The sequence below is a fragment of the Protopterus annectens genome, chromosome 16.part0, assembly GCF_019279795.1.
Source record: "Protopterus annectens isolate FY-2018-M chromosome 16.part0, PAN1.0, whole genome shotgun sequence".
In the NCBI taxonomy this organism is placed as follows: Eukaryota; Metazoa; Chordata; order Ceratodontiformes; family Protopteridae; genus Protopterus; species Protopterus annectens.
This window is the reverse complement of record NC_056750.1, coordinates 785,287,834-785,307,400: the sequence shown is the minus strand read 5'-3', so window position 1 is coordinate 785,307,400 and position 19,567 is coordinate 785,287,834. Positions and strand designations below refer to the sequence as shown.

General features: G+C 42.2%; 1 protein-coding gene across 1 annotated transcript in view; it reads left to right on the top strand.

Annotated features, from left to right (window-relative positions):
• Nucleotides 1-5,290: 5,290 nt before the first annotated feature.
• RABL6 (RAB, member RAS oncogene family like 6) overlaps nt 5,291-19,567 on the top strand; it is a 1,129,210-nt gene continuing 1,114,933 nt past the window's right edge. The window contains exon 1 of the mRNA XM_044058056.1: nt 5,291-5,795. Coding sequence (XP_043913991.1) covers nt 5,663-5,795 — 133 coding nt within the window. The 5' untranslated portion in view covers nt 5,291-5,662. The remainder of the gene's footprint in view (nt 5,796-19,567) is intronic.

Genomic DNA, 19,567 nt, shown 5'->3' with positions numbered 1-19,567 from the left:
CCCATCACCCTTGCAGCATTGGCTACGATGGAGCCGATGCTTTCTCGAAGTGGTGCTTGGACTGTCCGTACCTTGGTACCTAATCCAGCACCTATATTCTTGCTGGCACCATCTATGTCTATGGTTCCGACAGTTCCCAGTTCTCTAGTCATTCCTCAACTGGAACTGGGCTCAGGTGCGCCTGCTGTACAGGTGATGGATAGGGCCCTTCACTGAAGGCTCACAACCAGCCCCTAAGACACCAGTATCAGAACTCCCTGTGAAGGGAACCCCTTCTTCAGAGTCCTCTTCAGGAGATCCCACTGGAGAGCCACCCCAGAAGAAATGGTGCAAGAGGAAGCACCTTGACTCCCTGGAGGAATCTATCACAGAAGACACTGATTGTGATGAAGGGGAAGGGTCCCCTCGTTCTCCCCCAGATGACGTTTCATTCGGAGACATTCTCAAAATCTTCAAACAGCGGGGGGAATGGAAGTCCTCTAACCCTTCTTCTGAGGAATCAGTATTTCTGCAGGCCTTCCGTGCCCAGCCATCTACTTCCTGGGTGACCCCACCAGCAGATGATCTTGTTAAACTAATTGTGCAGTGTGCCTGGAAGGCACCACACAATGTAGAACCTGTCCCTCGGTGGCCGAACAAAATTTTATCTACACCTGAAGACCAGCCCCACTGGTCCAAGCAGCTGACAGTTGATTCTATAGTCGTGGTGGTGGCCACCAAGAGGGAACTGGCAGAAGATAGTTCCACTGTTCATCCTCCAAATAGGGAATCCCGGACCATGGACAGACTAGGGAAGTGGAATTTTGCTTCAGCGACCTTCACCATTCGGTTGCTGAATTATCTGGTGCACTTTACTCGCCTCCAAAGAGACCTAATTTCTGAAATGGCTTCCTCTTTGATGGGGGTACTGCCTGATGAGGTGCGTGACACTGTCACCTCACAGCTAGCTACCCTTGAATCCATCTCAAACTCCTTGATGCTTTTGATATCTCACACTGCCGAGGGGAAGCTTGAGCCGCCGCATCTGGTGTTGTCATGAGACGTAATGCTTGGATGCGGTTGTGTGATTTCACAGACCCTTTTAAGTCTTCCTTTGTTAACGAGCCTGTCAATGAATATGCACATTTTGGACCCAAGGTACATGACACACTTGCATGCAGTGAGAAAGACTTTGTCTGCTGTGGGCATACACTTTTCCAACCCCAAGAGACCCTACTACAGGAATCAGAAGGAGGGAAGATATGGTTCAAGAAATCCCAAGGATCCTTTCGTGACACTCGTGGTGAGCAATCCCCCCCAGGGCAGAGGGGGCTACTCAAATGGAAGATGCCCCTTTTGGGGTAGACGGGGTCCGCATAACCAGGGAGCCAGAGATTCTTTCTCTGGCAGACCCTACCAGTGCTTCTGAGCAACTGCCCGATTGCTTTCCTCTGGAAGCAGTTGAGGGTCGTTTCTCTCTGCATCTACCAGCCTGGCATCTTATTACTACCGATGTTTGGGTGCAGAGAATAATATCCAGAGGCTACAAAATACCTTTTGACCTAACTCCCAGACCCGTCAAATGAATCCCCTATGTACCACCCAATCAGAGGGGATTAGCAGCCTTAGAAATAGAAAAACTTCTAAGAAAAAGAGTAATCCAACCAGTCCCACCAGAACAGACAGGATCCAGGTTTTACTCTAGGTTCTTTTTAGTGCCAAAAAAGATAGGGGGACTGGAGACCAATCCTGGATCTCAGCCTACTCAACAAATTCATCAAATCTCAAAAATTCTGGATGGTCACAGTACAGTCCATTTTTCCCTTCCTAGGGAGGGACAATTGGATGCATTCTATAGACCTACATGATGCGTACTACCACATAAAGATGGATCACCGCTCCCGGAGGTTTCTCCACTTCTGGCTAGGAGCCAATCACTACCAGTTCAGGGCACTGCCATTCGGTCTCTCAACAGCCCCCTGAGTGTTCACCAAGTATATGGCAGTTGTGGTAGCTCATCTTCGACTACAAGGATTCCATATGTTTCCCTATCTAGATGACTGGCTCCTTACCGCTCTGACCAGAAATCTCCTAGTCCGCAGCCTCTCTTACACTCAAGATCTTGTTCCCCGCTTAGGGATTACAATCAACAAAGACAAATCTCAGATGTCTCCAACTAAGACACTGGAATTTATTGGAGTGGTCTTCAACACAACATCCTGTCAAGCTTCTCTTCCCCCTCACAGGCTTTCGAAAATAAGACACCAAATTCAAGACCTTCCTCACATGTTTGTACCAGCAAGTCTTGTACTGCAACTCTTGGGCTCCATGGCAGCTGCCATAACTTTGGTACCACTGGTGAGACTGCACATGAGAATCCTGCAGTGGCTCCTCTCCGCACAAATGTTGTTAACCCACCCACTCAACCACATGATATGCCTTACAAACCATTGCAAGGAGGCTATGGTGGATGGAACCACAAAAGAATCTTTGGTGTCGACTGTTCTATCTTCCCCAACCCACGGCCACGGTGACCACGGATGCTTTTGTGTTAGAGTGGGAGGGACATTTCCAAGGAAAGACTGTCAAAGGCACCTGGACCCCCCTCAAGGCCAACTTGCACATAAATGTCCAGGAACTGAGGGCAGTTCTCTTAGCGTTGCAAGCGTTCCATGCATCCCTGCCTTCGGAGACCATTGCAATTCAGTCAGACAACACGTCAGTCATCTGGTATATCAACAAGCAAGGTGGAACCAGATTTTACCTCCTGTGTCAGGAAGCCATGAGGATTTGGCACTGGGCGATAGCTTCCAATAGCTTTCTTATAGCAACGGCATTCCCAGGAGTTCCAACCATATTGCAGACAATCTGAGCAGGAACATCCTGATATCTCACAAATGTTCCCTCAATCCTGTAATAGCAGCTCAGATCTTCCAACACTGGAGCAAGCCTTGCTGTGACCTGTTTGCTTCCCCCATGAATTACAAATGCAGGAGCTATTTTGCCTTGATTCCCCCTCAGGGGGGAACCACCAAGGGATGCTCTAACACACGATTGGCCCACGGGTCTTCTGTATGCCTTTCCTCCATTTCCCCTCATCCCAAAATTTCTCCAGAAAGCTCAGAGGTTGAAAAGCAAAGTGATCCTCATTGCTCCCTACTGGCCACATCAAGTCTGGTTCCCTTTTCTATGGCCTCATCTGATTCACAGCCTGTGGATCCTGGATCATTCCCAGGACCTATTATCCCATCCTCAGGGATTGATTCATCCAAACCTGCACAGCCTCAAGCTCACAGCCTGGTTCCTCCACTTCCAATGATTGCCAGACTGCCTGGCATCCCATCTCCTGTTCGTGAAATTCTTCTGGCCTCACACAAACCTTCCACTAGAAAGGTTTATTCTAGTAAATGGACTAGGTTCTCTATTTGGGCCAAAGACCAGAACTTAGACCCTTTCTCTATGCCTATTCAAAAGATTCTGCAATACCTGACTACTCTCCTGCATGCAGGAGCCTTAAACTTCAACGATCACTGTACATTTAGCAGCTATCGCCAATTTTCATAATGGTCTTGAAAATTCTTCAATTACATCACACCGCCTATGCAAGACCTTTTTGAAGAAAGTATTACATGTTAAACCTCTGGTCAAGCCTCCCTTAGATCCCTGGGACTTGACTCTGGTGCTTCAGTCTCTTACAGGCTCTCCCTTTGAGCCCTTTGATTCATGTGATTTGAAATTTTTGTCTTGGAAAACCATATTTCTAGTAGCACTCACCTGAACGAGAAGAGTATCTGAGCTGCAGGCCTTTCGTGTCGAGTCCTTACTTGATCTTCCACATGGATAGGGTGTCCCTTCATACTGACCCTTCCTTCTTGCCCAAGGTCATTTCTGTTTTTTCCATTAATTAATCTATTGACCTGTCAGTTTTCTTCCCAAGACATTCTAATAGAGGGGAGTACCTTTTGCACACCCTTGATGTGCACTGACAGCTTAATTGTTATTTGGACAGGACTAAATCTTTCAGGAAAACAGACCAATTGTTTTTGGCCTTTGCAGGACCCAGATTAGCTAAACCTGTTTCCAAAGTGATTTTATCCTCTTGGCTTAGAAGCATCATTACCTTTATCTACCAACAGAATAAGCTACCCTTACCTTCCAGAATAAAGGCTCATTCTACCAGATCTATGGATACCTCTGTAGCTTTTCATTCCAGAGCCTCTATGAATGATATATGCACAGCAGCCACGTGGGCAAGACCTCATACCTTCATATCTCATTACAAATTGGATTTGGCCTCCAGGGGAAGAGTATTTTTTGGTTCTATGGTGCTCAGGAATATCCTTCCTTAGGGCCACCCAGGACTCAAGTAGCTGGGGACTCGGTCCTAATTGTAAAGAACAAATAAAAATGTACAACTTCAGATAAAGAAGTTATGTCTTACCATAACATTCTATCTGAGTTGTAGATCTTAATTCATTCTTTACTTCCTGCCCTCCTTCCCCCTGCCTGGACTCCTGGTGGACCTTGTGTAGTCCTGGTTAGGGTATCTGCTCAGACAGAGCCTCCTACTTTTCCTATTACTACATCTTTATCTAGGGTGGGCAAACTCGATCTGGAGTAGTTAGGAGAGGAGCATTGTGGGTAGGTTCTTAGCTGAGAGTTTTTGGCTTGTGCGAGCTGGGAAACGGCCGTATCGGTTCCGAGGATGGAACCGAGGTCCTAAATGTAAAAAATGAATAAAGATCTACAACTCAGATGGAACGTTATGGCAAGACATAACTTCTTTTTTCATGGTTTCACAATATTGAATTTTACATTTGGACTGGGTCGTGGTTTTAAATTAGGGTTACCACCTTTTCAAATGCCCAGAGTGGGACATTTTTGGTACAAACGTCAGATTTTGCAAGCCAAAACATACCAACAACCAGTACAAAGAACAGCACTTCACTTTTTTGCCTAAATAAAATGTGTGTAGCATTTTAATAGCTTATTCTTATTATAACATTTAGGTGTTTCAGATACAGAATAACTGTTTTATGCAACTATTACATAAAATATAGGAAATATTTTTTTCCTAAAATCTCAGGACATTTGCCATTTTTACAATTTTTTGCAGGACACAACAGCCCAAAGAGGGACTGCCCCTCGCAAAGTGGGACAGGTGGTAACCCTATTTTAAATGGACCGCGAAGAAATTCCAAAAGCTGAAGCTACAGTTGCCAAACAGTTAATTTCTTGACAGCCCACAGGCTCCACGCACGCTTGCGCAGCACACCGTCTGCTTACAGAGCATGCTCAGGTGTATGGTTTCCTCGCAGAGGAGTATTTTGGATGGCAAACTGATTCTTCGGGTTTAAAGGTCCCAGGGCGGGGTTAACCTCCATGAAGGCGGGTTGCTTAGGTGCTGTTGATGGTCTTGCTGGTGATCGCAGCTTCTCTTGCGGCGGTAGTACGGACAATGTTATCTTAACGCTGGAATGCCTTCCGCGATATTTTGTATTGATCTCAGTGTAGTTTCTTTTATCCCCAACGTGGCAGGTAGTGTTTGCTGGAGCTCTCGGATTATTCCTGCCATTTACAGTATGTAGAATACTGCGGATCCTCATCTGGATGAGCAGAGGAGTTGTAGAAGCAGAGAGGAGCAGAGCATCGGAGGATATTGTTTGTCATACAAACTACAGACATGCTATCCGCTTTGAAGAAGCTGGTGGGCTCCGAGCAGGGGCCCATGCGGGACAGCAAAATAATCCCAGCAGGGCTGCAGTCCATGAACCAGAGCTTGCAACGGAGATTTGCCAAGGGGGTCCAGTATAACAGTGAGTAGATCATTCTTGCAACTGTGTACGTGGGCATTTTAGATTGTGCTTGGGTTCCTGTTGGTGGCAGCAGTGTATTTAAATGATCTACGTTTAGAGGTTTCTGCAGAATTACATTCCCCATTGCACGCGTATGCGTATTTTGTTCCTTAACTTGATAAGTTTTATTTCTGAACTCTGTAGCCTGCTACATCTTAATGACTCATTTCATTACGCTTCCGTGTTTCACTCTGTATTGCCAGCTTTTACTGGTGCTCCTGTGTTACTGTTAGGATTCCCCAGTCCACTCACAGTTTGTTAGCTGTCAGTCACAGGCGCAAGACTCATTGTAGAACTTTATTATGTTAGCTACATTGTTTAAACCCATGGGGGTGGGGGCCGGGGCACCTTTACTGTCCCAAGTTATTAAGACTGCCCAAATAACATTACCCAGTGAGGCAAATCAGCATGCGGTTGCTCATTGGCAGTCTTTAAGAGAGGTGGAGACGGGAAAACACCAGGACATAAGTGATTGTTGTACATCTTGTTTCATATGAATAAACTGCCTTTAAATTTGTCCAAGCAAGCACCGAAGACACTTCTGCCTGGTATCAAGTATGGAAATGTAGTATTTATCACAAAATAAGGACTGCTTGATCCATCTAATTGTGCTTATTGTTGTTACTAGCAGAAGATAATTGTTATTATCAGAAGATTCTTTGTGTCTATTATTGTTACTAGCAGAATATTACTGTTTATTAGTAGAAGGTTATTGTTAACTAATAGAAATGGAAAAAGTCATGGTGACTTCAGAAGCCCTGAGTAGGACTAAAAGGAACCTGAGATTTTGCAAAGCAGTGCTAATCTAGTAAGTGAAAATGAGTGCATTTGCTATTATTCCGTTAAATGAAAGCGCAGTGTTGCACAATTTAAACTGTGTATATAGTTTCATATCCTGTTAAGGTGTTTGCAATAATTTTTTTCTTCTCACGGCTGAAGAAAATGGTTCTTGTCATAACACTGAAGTAGTAGCTTGAAGCAGGAACAGTCACAGTGGCTTCAGTGGCAAAGTTAAGTATGCATCCTTTACTTAAGATGCTGCATGAATTATAGAAGACTGAGTTCTCGATACACCATGTATGTTGGGAGTGTAAGCATCATATCCTTATTTTGTGATCTTTATGTCTTGACTTACAAAAATGGAGCTCTGTTCCACAACAACATTAAAAAGCTACACACCTGTAGAAATTAATCCAAGGAAGCCAACACTTCACAACATTAAAAAGCTACACACCTGTAGAAATTAATCCAAGGAAGCCAACACTTCACAACATTAAAAAGCTACACACCTGTAGAAATTAATCCAAGGAAGCCAACACTTCACAACATTAAAAGCTACACACCTGTAGAAATTAATCCAAGGAAGCCAACACTTCACAACATTAAAAGCTACACACCTGTAGAAATTAATCCAAGGAAGCCAACACTTCACAACATTAAAAGCTACACACCTGTAGAAATTAATCCAAGGAAGCCAACACTTCACAACATTAAAAAGCTACACACCTGTAGAAATTAATCCAAGGAAGCCAACACTTCACAACATTAAAAAGCTACACACCTGTAGAAATTAATCCAAGGAAGCCAACACTTCACAACATTAAAAAGCTACACACCTGTAGAAATTAATCCAAGGAAGCCAACACTTCACAACATTAAAAAGCTACACACCTGTAGAAATTAATCCAAGGAAGCCAACACTTCACAACATTAAAAAGCTACACACCTGTAGAAATTAATCCAAGGAAGCCAACACTTCACAACATTAAAAAGCTACACACTTTGTCTAGAATTGCATTATTCATTTTTAGGCAGGAAACAAGAGATGCAGTGTGAACATCCTGGAATGTCGAGTTGAAGAATAAAGTTGTCTAGATCTGAAGAGGAAGATGTGGAGAGCAGATGTCTGGCAGTAGATTCTGAATGGATGTCCGGAGGAAGATGGAATTGGCTATCAGTAGGGACTGGGGAACCTTGGAGAGCAGACTTTTACTTTTTAATTTAGCATGAAATATGTAAAATAATAGTGCACAAAAAAGGGATGAGAGAAGAACAACTGAAGGACAGACTGGGACTATGTAGACCTCTGATTTCTGTATCAGACTATTCTTATGTTAGTTGTCTTTCATCTGTTTTCTTGAATTACATCATTGTTTTTTATTCTGTTGTTTACTCAAGAAGGTCATTCCACCGTTTCCAACTCATTCTGTATTAGACATACTTTGTCACATTACCTTTGAACCGACTTAATCTTCAGGTTGCTTGTTCTGTTTTCATATCTCATGTGCACAGGCCTAAGTGGGACCCGCTTAAGTTGCTGAGATGATTGAAGTCACGAGTGTTACTTCTGGTCCTCATTCCTTGATGGCATGATGGAAGGGGTTAGTTAGTATAACTGATGCAGCCAGGAGAGAGAAAATAATTTAAGTTTGGAAAAAAAATATCGGACTGCTGTTGGCAGAGGTGATGGTGGTGTGGTTGGGAGAAATCTTGTGTGGACATGGATTTCAGATCAACCATTTTAATTTGCTGTTTTGCAGATGTATCAGTATTTGTCAGCTGTCTGTGATTTTGCAGAATGCCTCGATTTTACTTCAAATGTATGTGTTGGGGACCTGTATTTGTAGTTTCTTTTTAAATCTTTTATTAATGCATTTTTTTTCACTCTCTTCCAGCAATGTTTAATCTTTTTTTCTCTGACTGCATGCCTATTTCTCTAACTCCCTCTTATGACTCTAGCACCTTTAATGACACCCAAGTTGCCGTGTAGCTGAGAGGTCATCATGCACAAGCTCCATACCTCTCAACTTCTTTACTCAAGAACTCTGGACATAGCCAAAAGTAATGGATGGAAAGGCCCCCAATCAGGGTCAGTTTCTAAATATTAATCTGTTTCACTTAAAAAGCTAATAGAACCACAGGGTTTGTGTCAGCTAGCATTTTTTTAAACAATAAGTTGTATGAAACTCTACTCACTGGCATTATTAACTGACTGTAGCCCTCATCAGTTTACCAGAAAGTCAAACACGTTATGAGGGATGGAGAGCAAGTATAAAGCAAAATTAGGGCATTTTGCAACATCAGGTACAGTTGAAAGCATGTGCATAGCTGATGATTGTATTGTGCATACCTGCTTATTCCTGCCAACATATTCGTAACCACAAAAACTACAAAGGTATAAAACAAACACTATGTTAATGGGGGAGGCCTGATTATGCCAAGTATTATCAAAACATTCTTTATTTTAGTAATATTTAGAAGCAGCATGGTTCTGTATGCACAATTAAGTTCATGTCTGTATAAAGAAGAAATTTCAGACTTGCACATGGGCTGCTGTCCCGGGATATGTAATCACAGTACCATGTAGTTTAATTGCAAGCATTTTTTTTACAGTTGAACTGCACACAATATTTGGATCTTAGGACTTCATAAGGGCCAGATTTAGCAACGTAAGAGAATTTGTTAGTGAAGTACTGTCCGAGAAGCTGCACATTCATGGAAGTGTTGATTGCACAAATGTTTAGAGCTCGATAAAACTGTGGAATCCGTGGCGGAGTACATAAGCTAAAAACGTGATGTACAAAAGATTTGAACAACTAAGTGCAAAGCAGAAAGTAACACAATATTCAGCCACCTGAAACAGTGTTTGTTTGCATAGTGAATAAGTGTGCCATTTAATGATGAGGGAGGCTGTTCTGATGGTGGTAGTAATGTGTAAGTTTTTCTTTTATGTGGCAAGGATCAGTAAAGCAGACTCCCTTTCATCCTATTCCTGTGTAGAATTCCACATGTGGGGTAAGACACCCTCAAATTCCACATCTGAGGTAAAACACCCTCAGAGGAAAGAGAGCGTCTCATTTTATGGGAAAACCAAGTGTTTCCCATTTCCCCAGATGCTGTGTAACCTCAAAGTAGGAAAACACTGTTTGATAGTTTGTATACTGGGGCAAAGGTGAAGTATGTTTATACACTTGTAATTGTTTTCCTGTCACAATTCACTTTAATTGACAGCTGCTTCTTCAGTACCAGAAAGAGTAGTTACAGTCAATTCTGTAATCCCAGATGATACTGTTGTGAAGTTAACCTTACAAGAAATGTGTTAAGGTCTTTGTATTGTGTATTTGTGTTCAAGGTCTTTGTATTGTATATTAGTTTTTTTTTTTGTGTGCCTGTGGATCTTTTATAACCCATGTCCTTGTAAATTAAGATGATTAATGCAGTTTATCAGTTGTGAATTTTGTGGTCAAGGTAGCTTATTTTGGTAGTATGAGTGTCAAAATTATAACATATAGCCAAGAAAAAAAGTTTCTGTATAGAGATAGCAGGAAGGATCGGAAGATGATTCTTAGTTCTCTGTGAAAATGGCAGAGAAAGGTAGGATAGCAACAATATTCGCGTATTGTAAGGTAGTTTATAGTCAGCATGACTGAGAATTGTACTGAAAAAAGCAGGAGAGGGCAAGGGAAAGCTGTCAGAATAGCATATTGTTTGGACTGTGGAAAGGACAGCAGATATTTAGTCCTAAAATACTTTTAGGTGCATGTGAAATGAAGAAAAATATGGGAAGAGTGCAAAGGGTGTCCGGATGCAATAAACAAGTACTTCTTTTAGTTTTTACATGTTTTAGGGCAGGTTGAAAGCAATTGTCACAAAACTGCGATATGTATGCGATGGTTGGAAAAGGTACAGTGGAAACAACAAGCTGTAATATTCTATGGAGAGAGAGGGGGTTGATCTAGGCCCCTTCATGGAAGAAAAGTTTCTAAAAGAATTTGTGAATGTTTTTTTCACTCCAAGACTCTGAAAGGATGTTTAAGTAGAGTTACTGAAACTGTTCAGATTTTTGTTTTGCGAACTTGGAATGGTGTACCTGAAATGAATGTGTTGTATATTTCTCTTAACAAGAATGGGAATAAAAAAAGATGAAAATGTGGGCCAGTTTACTCTCTGGTAGGAGTAATGTAAAACCAGTTTCTTTAGGAAATAATCCTTTAAGTACAAACTAATGGAATACTTTATTTGCCAAGCCCCTTGGTCAAGCTTTTTGCACATGACATAGAGCCTTCATGTGTAGTGCATGCTGATAGTGGGCAAAATGGCATGATCAATGGTGGCAACCATGATTAATTACTGTTATATTAAGGAACTATCAGAAATGTATAGTTTAACTGTTTAGTTCTGTTGTATAATAAACTTATTGATACGCTTTATTTCTGTAAGCTGAAATTTATTTATTTTTTGTTTGTTTTTAACTTGTCTAGAGCACTGACTCATATGGACCTTTTTTCTGATGCAGCCTGGGAGCACAGTTTGGTTAAGTGACTTGCTTAGAACTGCATAGTATGTAAATGAAGGCTGAGAGAATTCAACTCTGTACTATGTCAAGTAACTTGTTAAATCTCATAGCCTTAGTCTTCTGTGCTAACTGCCAGACAAGGGTGTGTGCTCCCACAGACACGCACAGAAACACACACTTGCACAGATACCCACCTCCTTCCATCTAAACTGTACTGGCTTAAATATTTGTGTAAAAAGAGGTTAATGGTCTCTTTATTCAGGAACAGGAAACCTTTACTTCTCAGAAAGTTTAAGAAATGCTTTCAGTGTATTAATTTCCAAATTGTCAGCCACAAGTACTATGTCTACCTCCATTTTGTGTCTAGTCTACTCTCACGTTAACACTTTTGGTAATGCTTTCTGTTACAGTTTTCCCACTCCATCCTGTCATTTATAGCTTCCCTTGTCATCAGCTAACTTTGAACTATTTACCACAAACATGTCTGCCTTCTGCTTCTGTTCTTGCTTTGATTTTACTGTTGGTATGCACCTTTTCACTCTGCCTAACAAATATGTAGCTTGCGGGTGGCCTAAACCCCTGCCTTTTTGTCATCTGTATACCAGATATTTCTCACCATAGGTTCATAGGTTGGTACTAGGCTATCGGCCCTAGGACCTATACAAGCCTAGCCATAACAATTCCCTGGATATTTCTTCCCACAGTATTTACTTCTCTGGACCCCTTTTTAGCAGGGCGACTGACATGATCCCCGGATGAATTTCCTATCTTCAATCCAATCATCAATGTTCCTTTTGAAGAGGGCCAAGGAGGCGCTCTGCTTGACATGTATGGGGAGTCTCTGGGTCAGGAACCTATCCCTCCAGCATGTTTTGTTCATTGTGATGACAAGGTTTAGATCCCTGGAGCGTGTGGCTCTGAGGGATTGGAATTTCTTTAAGTGGAGCATGTCCAACAGCTCAGGGTTTGACATGGCCTTGTATGTTAAGCAGAGATTGCCTCAGGATTTGACATGGCCTTGTATGTTAAGCAGAGATCGCCTCTGAGTAGACGATATGCCACAGAGTATAGCTGGAGTTTTTTTAGATGGTCAGCATGTAGCATCTGCTTTAGGCCTGTGATTCTTTTAGTGAGGTATTTCTGTGGCCTTTCCAGCTGTTGCAGATGTCTTGTGAGGTACATACCAAATGAGGCATTATACTTTATAATGGGTCTAATGAGGGATGAGTACAGTGGGACAATGACCTCCTTTTTTCTGGATGAAAAGCCCTTGGTGATGAGGTGTGCCACATAGGATTTCCTGACTGTTGTGGCAATGTGGTTATCGAAAGTGAGACCACTGTCCACCTGTGTCCCTAAGTCTCTCATCACACTTTCAATGTTTAGGGTACTGCCACCTATGTGGTAATTCATGTGTACATAAGGGGATAACTATACATTTCTTGGCATTAAGCTTGAGCCCATGGCTCTGGCACCAGGCATCTGTTTCTGTAAGGCCCTTTTGTAGAATATCCACATCATTTGGGGATTCAATAATGGCTCCCAATTTGCAGCCATCTGCGAACTTTGTTAGCCAGAGTCCCTTAGTGTTGGCCTGTACTTCAGAGAAGTAGATGCCAAACCAGAGTGGTCCCAGGACTGAACCCTGAGGTACTCCACTTGTCACTTGTCTGGAGCTGGATTTGAAGTCGGCTACTTTTACAGTCTGGGTTCTGTCAGTAAGCCAGTTGGCAACCCATTGAGTGACATAGGGATTTATGCCTGGCTTAGTAAGTTTATCTATGATTCCAGAGTGGGGGATGGTGTCAAAGGCTTTGGCGAGGTCCAGATATGCTGTGTGGACCGCCTTACCCTCGTCCACAGCTCTGGAGACTGATTCGAAGAAGTCAGTCTAGTTCAGGAGACAAGATCGGCCCTTCACAAACACAAACTGGGTGGGGTCCAGTGTTTTAAGGTTGCCAATGTCTTTGTTTATAAGTTCCATGATAATGCATTCCATGCCCTTGCAGATCAGGCTTGTCAGACTGATGGGATGATAGTTCCCGGGATCCAAGGCAGATAACTTTAGCTGTGCACCACTCAGTGGGCACGAAGCCTCAGTTGAGGCTATGTTTAATCATAGCCTCAGTTGAGGCTATGATTAAACATGACACTTGGGTGATGTGCCAGTTCATTTTGTAGTTCATGTAGTACACAGCCTGGGATGTCATCTGGTCCCATGGATGCTGTATTCGTAGCTTTGGAGAGTGCGGTTTCTACCTGTGTGGCCGTGATTACCGGAATTTGGCAATCTTTTGGTATTGAGATGGACCCTTTAGGGGGTGAGAGGGGGGTGAAGTTGGCACTAAATCTATCTGTCAGTATACTTAATGCCATTCTCTTGTAACTCAGAGCAGATCTGAGCATTACCATTTAGATTCTTGATATAACTATAGAATGCCTTGTGGTTGTCTTTGGAATCTTTGACAATTTTATTTTCGTAACTAGCTTTTGAGGATTTTGAGGGATTTCAGCTTCTTACTGAGGCTGGTGAGGGAGTTTTTTGCATCCTGGGATTTTCCTCTTTTCTGCAACAGTTTATTCTTTCTGTTGTATAGTTTGTTTATAGCAGGGAACCACCAGATTGGCTTCCTTTTTTTGGAGAAGAGCATCTTGGTTCTATTTGGGATGGCACGATTCATGCACGAGTGGATGTGCTCGTACAGTGCTTTAGTGTAGGATTCTGCAGTTGAACCTTTAGATCCCGTCTACATGGGTGTCATGAAGTTTGTCACTTATGACTTCAGTAGCATGAAGTTGGCTTTGGAGAAAAAACGTTTCCTTACTGGGGGGTGGGGGTGGGGGTGGGATGTGAATGTCAAGGGCGATTTGCTTATGGTCAGACCTGACCAATGAGGGGGTGACCACTGGTGTGGAGCATCTATCTCCCATGTTGGTAATGACCAGGTCTAGGATTTGCAGTCCCTGGTGGGACAATGGATTAGTTGATCCAGGGCATTGGAATTTATGAATTCCAAGAACAGTTGGGAAAAGGAGTTGGTACCCGAGTAGTTTTTCCAGTTAATGGCAGGGTAGTTGAAATCACCCAGTATTAGGGTGTTTGGTTGTATCTTAATATTTTCCAGTATCTTGTATGACTGTCTCTACCTATCTATTAAGAATGCCATTTTCTCTTACCACTCAAAGATGGCTGCAGTTGTCCCATCCAAAGACTGTTTATGTACCTCTAGCTTCACCTTCCCTTCCATGTCCTTATTACCTCCTTTGTCCTAGCATACCTAAGCAAGTTTTGCATGCATTGTGCTGAAGAGTAACGCTTCAGAGCATGCTAGGTGGTTTTGGTAATTATCTCCAAAGCCTTTGACTGCTTAAGTCAAATCTGCCCCCAAATTGTGTAGTAGAGCTACAGTCAAGGCAAATTGCTTTCTCTATAGTTACTTACATAACTACTTCAATAAGGCAAATGTTGATGCTTACATCTCTTCTAATTTCACGGGTATCTCATTAATCTATTTGTTGCTTCCATTTGTCCAGTGACTTATTAACCTCTTTTTGACTGTGGCCAGTATGGAACTGATTTTGAAGGTACTACTTGTTAGCATGACGTTAACTTCAAGACTTTTGTTTGAGAAGAATACACATTTTTAATGTATTTATGTAGTAAATAATAAAGTTTTCTATGACTGGCATCTTAGCTGCCTTTTGTAAATTAATAGGTTCACAGACACTTACTAATCTATTGATCTGTGAGTAGGGTTGCCACCTTTCTACTGTGCCATTTCCTGACAAACAAGCCCCGCCCCATGCACAATCAAGCCACACCCATTCCTTTTAATAGCCACACCCCTTTACTCCACCCTTCAGCATAATCACGGTGATGACAGACTAGAAAGACAGATCTACAGTCCAAGCATCTTATACAAATCATGTAATCATATATTCACTGTAACATCAAATGAGCTAAGCTTTGGTATAGACGGTATACCCTAGAAAACACAGATAAAAGGTAAACAGTTGTGATGACAAACTAGACAAAAAAGCTACATTTAAGCCTCACTATACTACGAAGACTGTACACCCTAGAAAGACACCCTAGGAAGAAACACAGGTCAAGGTAAACATCACGGTGATGACAGACTAGAAAGACAGATCTACAGTCCAAGCATCTTATACAAATCATGAAGTCATTATACATTCACTGCAACCAAGTCCAAAACCAGATTAGAAACTGTTCTAGTTAATCACCACATGTTGAACATCTAGATAGTTACACACATCTTGTCACCATCAATGAATGAGATAGTGCCAGCACAGCTAGTGAATTAATATAAATTTAATATTTAAAAAATTCACTAGTAGCTGTGCTGGCAATATTTCATTCCCCTTGTCACACTAATCTTTGAAAATCTACCTTAATTCCAAAGAATCCATTAAAAAAAAATCCACTTACCTCCAGAAAAATCAGCAGCAGGGCTACTAAAACAAGCTCTCAGCAGCAGAACAGAACAGGCAGCTAAAGGGCCAGCAAGCAGGGGAACACACCACCACCCAGTCCACAGCACTTCTCCTCCAGCAAGCAAGGCAAGCAGCAGGGCTAAGGCAATCCTTCCAGGCAGCAGGGCTTCCAGGCAGGGCTTCCAAGCAGGCAGGGCTTCCAGGCAGGGCTTCCAAGCAGGCAGGGCTTCCAGGCAGGGCTTCCAAGCAGGCAGGGCTTCCAGGCAGGGCTTCCAAGCAGGCAGGGCTTCCAGGCAGGGCTTCCAAGCAGGCAGGGCTTCCAGGCAGGACTTCCAAGCAGGCAGGGCTTCCAGGCAGGGCTTCCAAGCAGGCAGGGCTTCCAGGCAGGGCTTCCAGGCAGGCAGGGCTTCCAAGCAGGCAGGGCTTCCAGGCAGGGCTTCCAGGCAGGCAGGGCTTCCAGGCAGCAGGCAATCCACTGAAGACGATGTCCAAGGCTCCAAGCAAGAATTCCAGATCTTAAGCAGCACCCTTTGTACTACAAAAGTAAAAGGTAAAAACTTATGCTGACTGAAGCACCGCTTTATATTCTTAAATTTTCGCGGGCTTTGCAGGGCTTTTACTACTAACTCTACGTGTTGATTGGCTGCTTGCTGCACGAGCCTCGTCTGCAGCAAGCAGCCAATCAACGAGAGTCCAAGACGGGTCATGGGAATGTTTTTTTTTTTTTTTTTTAATACGCGCTGACGAGCCTGACGCTATTTCTGGACTCCGATTACAAGAACCGGAGAACCGGAGTGCCCTACTGATTTCCGGGCACTCCGGAAAAAAAACGGAGGGGTGGCAACGCTATCTGTGAGGATAGTTATAAGCCTAGCCACACCTTCCCCCAGCAGTTTTTAACTCTTTATTATTTTATGCTTGAGTAATCCAGAGTGGGTGTTAATTTTTCATTGCTCTGTATGTACTGGTATTTGCCCCCTTCCTGATTTCTTATTTTTCTGCATGTTTGTCACACTTAAAAGTTTCAGATCATCAAACAAATATAAATATTAGACAAATATAACCCAAGTAAACACAAAATGCAGTTTTTAAGTGATGATTTTATTTATTAAGGAAAAAAACTATCCAAACCTACATGGTCCTATTTGAAAAAGTAATTGCCCCCTAAACCTAATAACTGGTTGTGCCTCTCTTAGCAGCAACAACTGCAATCAAGAGTTTGCGATAACTGGCAATGAGTCTTTCACATTGCAGTTGAGGAATTTTGGACCACTCTTCTTTGCAGAATTGTTTTAATTCAGCCATATTGGAGGGTATCCGAGAATGAACCACCTTTTTAAGGTCATGCCACAGCATCTCAATTGGATTCAAGTCCGGACTTTGACTAGGCCACTCCAAAACCTTCATTTTGTTTTTTTAAGCCATTAGGGGCTGGACTTGTTTTGGATCATTGTCCTGCCGCAGAACCCTTGTGCTTCATCTTGAGGTCACAAACTGATGGTCGGACATTCTCCTTCAGGATTTTTTGGTAGAGAGCAGAATTAATGATTCCATCAATCACAGCAAGTCGTCCAGGTTCAGAAGCAGCCCCAGACCATCACACTACCACCACCATGTCTGACTGTTGGCATGATGTTCTTTTTCTGAAATGCTGTGTTACTTTTACGCCAGATGTAATGGGTCGCACACCTCCCAAAAAGTTCAACTTTTGTTTCGTCAGTCCACAGAATATTTTCCCAAAAGTCTTGGGGATCATCAAGATTTTTTTTGGCAAAAGTGAGACTATCCTTTATGTTCATTTTGGTCAGCAGTGGTTTTCGCCTCAACTCTGCCATGCATGCCATTTTTGCCTAGTCTCTTTCTTATGGTTGAGTCATGAACACTGACCTTAACTGAGGCAAGTGAGGCCTGCAGTTCTTTAGATGTTGTTCTGGGTTCTTTTGTGACCTCTTGGATGAGTTGTTGCTGTGCTCTTGGGGTAATATTTTGTAGGCCGGCCACTCCTGGGAAGGTTCACCACTGTTCCATGTTTTCCCCATTTGTGGATAATGGCTCTCACAGTGGTTCGCTGGAGTTCCAAAGCTTTAGAAATGGCTTTGTAACCTTTTCCAGATGGATAGATGTCAATTACTTTTTCTCATCTGTTCCGGAATTTCTTTAGATCACAGCATGATGTCTTCCTTTTTGGGATCTTTTGGCCTACTTCACTTTGTCTGGCAGGTTCTATTTAAGTGATCTCTTGATTCAACAGTTCTTGGCAGTAATTAGGCCTGGGTGTGGCTAGTGAAATTGAACTCAGCTTTCCCAAAATTGTGATTAACCACAGTTACTTCATGATTTAACAAGGGGGGCAATTACTTTTTCACATAGGGCCATATAAGTTTGGATAGTTTTTTTTCCCTTAATAAATAAAATCATCACTTAAAACCTGCATTTTGTGTTTACTTGGGTTATCTTTGTCTAATATTTTAAATTTGTTTGATCTGAAACATTCAAGTGTGACAAACATGCAAAACAAGAAATCAGGAAGGGGGCAAATATGTTTTTATTGCACTGTATTGGGACATTACGTGTTGCTCCTTCCCATAAGGGACATGGGTACTAAGCCAGGGATGAATTCATGGTTTCCCACCCAGTCGTCCAAAGCACAGTCCTTTGAATCATGTGCAGGGGAACACAGTTGCATAGGAGCAGTATTCTCTGTTACACTTCTCTATCCCTCCAACGTGTCATGTTTACATTGTGTTCCAACGTGTCATGTTTACATTGTGTTCCAACGTGTCATGTTTACATTGTGTGTTTGTGTCTGTGTAGACATGTGTAATAGGTCTGCTATTAGAATGTTTATTCAACTGAATCGCACTTAATAAAGTGCAGAAGTCTATAGATAGCATGTGATGGTGTTGTTTTAAGAGTTGTTAAGGAAGTGAGTGTACTACAATATGAGTGGATTGGCAATGGCCACCATTATGTCACAATCCCATATCTACAGATGGCTTGTGTTTGTACACCAGCACTGATTCACTGTGGATAGTGTTTCAACACTGTCGTGCAACTCTGGAGATAGCACATATAAGTAAGGAGGGTACAGGGGAGCAGGAGGCTTTCCCCCCTGCAAATAATTATTTTACAGAATCTTTATTGTCTAGAATATTTTCTGTCAGGTGTGATTTCTATTCAGTGATTTGTGATTCATTCACATGAACATTCAGTCAAATGTCATAGATACACACACACACATTTTGTTGGAGTTTTTCACATAATTGATCTGGGTCTGTTTTCAGGCATGACCTAATTTAATAATTTAACATGTACAAACATCATCAGAGATGTTACTAGGAGGGTGCAAAAAATGAACTCACAAACAAAATTATTAAGGAGCAGTAAAATGAGACCACAGGCAAACAATCTGTAAATAAATTTTAGGCATGGAAGGCATGTAACTGCAGTGTTTCCTTTTGTATTGTACTCACTGTTGCTTAATGTATCTCCTGTAGCAGTACTAAGCATTTACACCTTAAACTTTACAGTGTTAACTTTTAAGAAGTATAGACCGTGTAAAATAGTACATTTGTAGACAGAAAAAATTGGTTTAAGTTCTATTTTAATTGTATTAGGTCCTGCCTGTGGGAGTCTGTGCAAGCCTCAAGTATGTGTGGTGTCTTGGTGCTTTTTTTTTTCAAAACACTAAAGAGTGATACAGGACGTGCGATTACGTCTCCTAAAGCAAATGCCATATCCTTTGCTTGCCTGTTTATCTTTTATATATTCCTACCCACTTATTTCTGTCATTCTACTGCCTGTTATGCTCTAGAAAGTGTGATTATATTAACTTTTCCTGTGTCGTATCCTAGTCTCACCAACTATCCTGTAAGATAAGGATTCACTCTCTAATGTGAGTGCACAGATCTTGGTCTGTAAATATGGCAATTTGTACAGGCTGCTAACAGCACTGCCCCGTAATTGAATTAATTATGTCGTC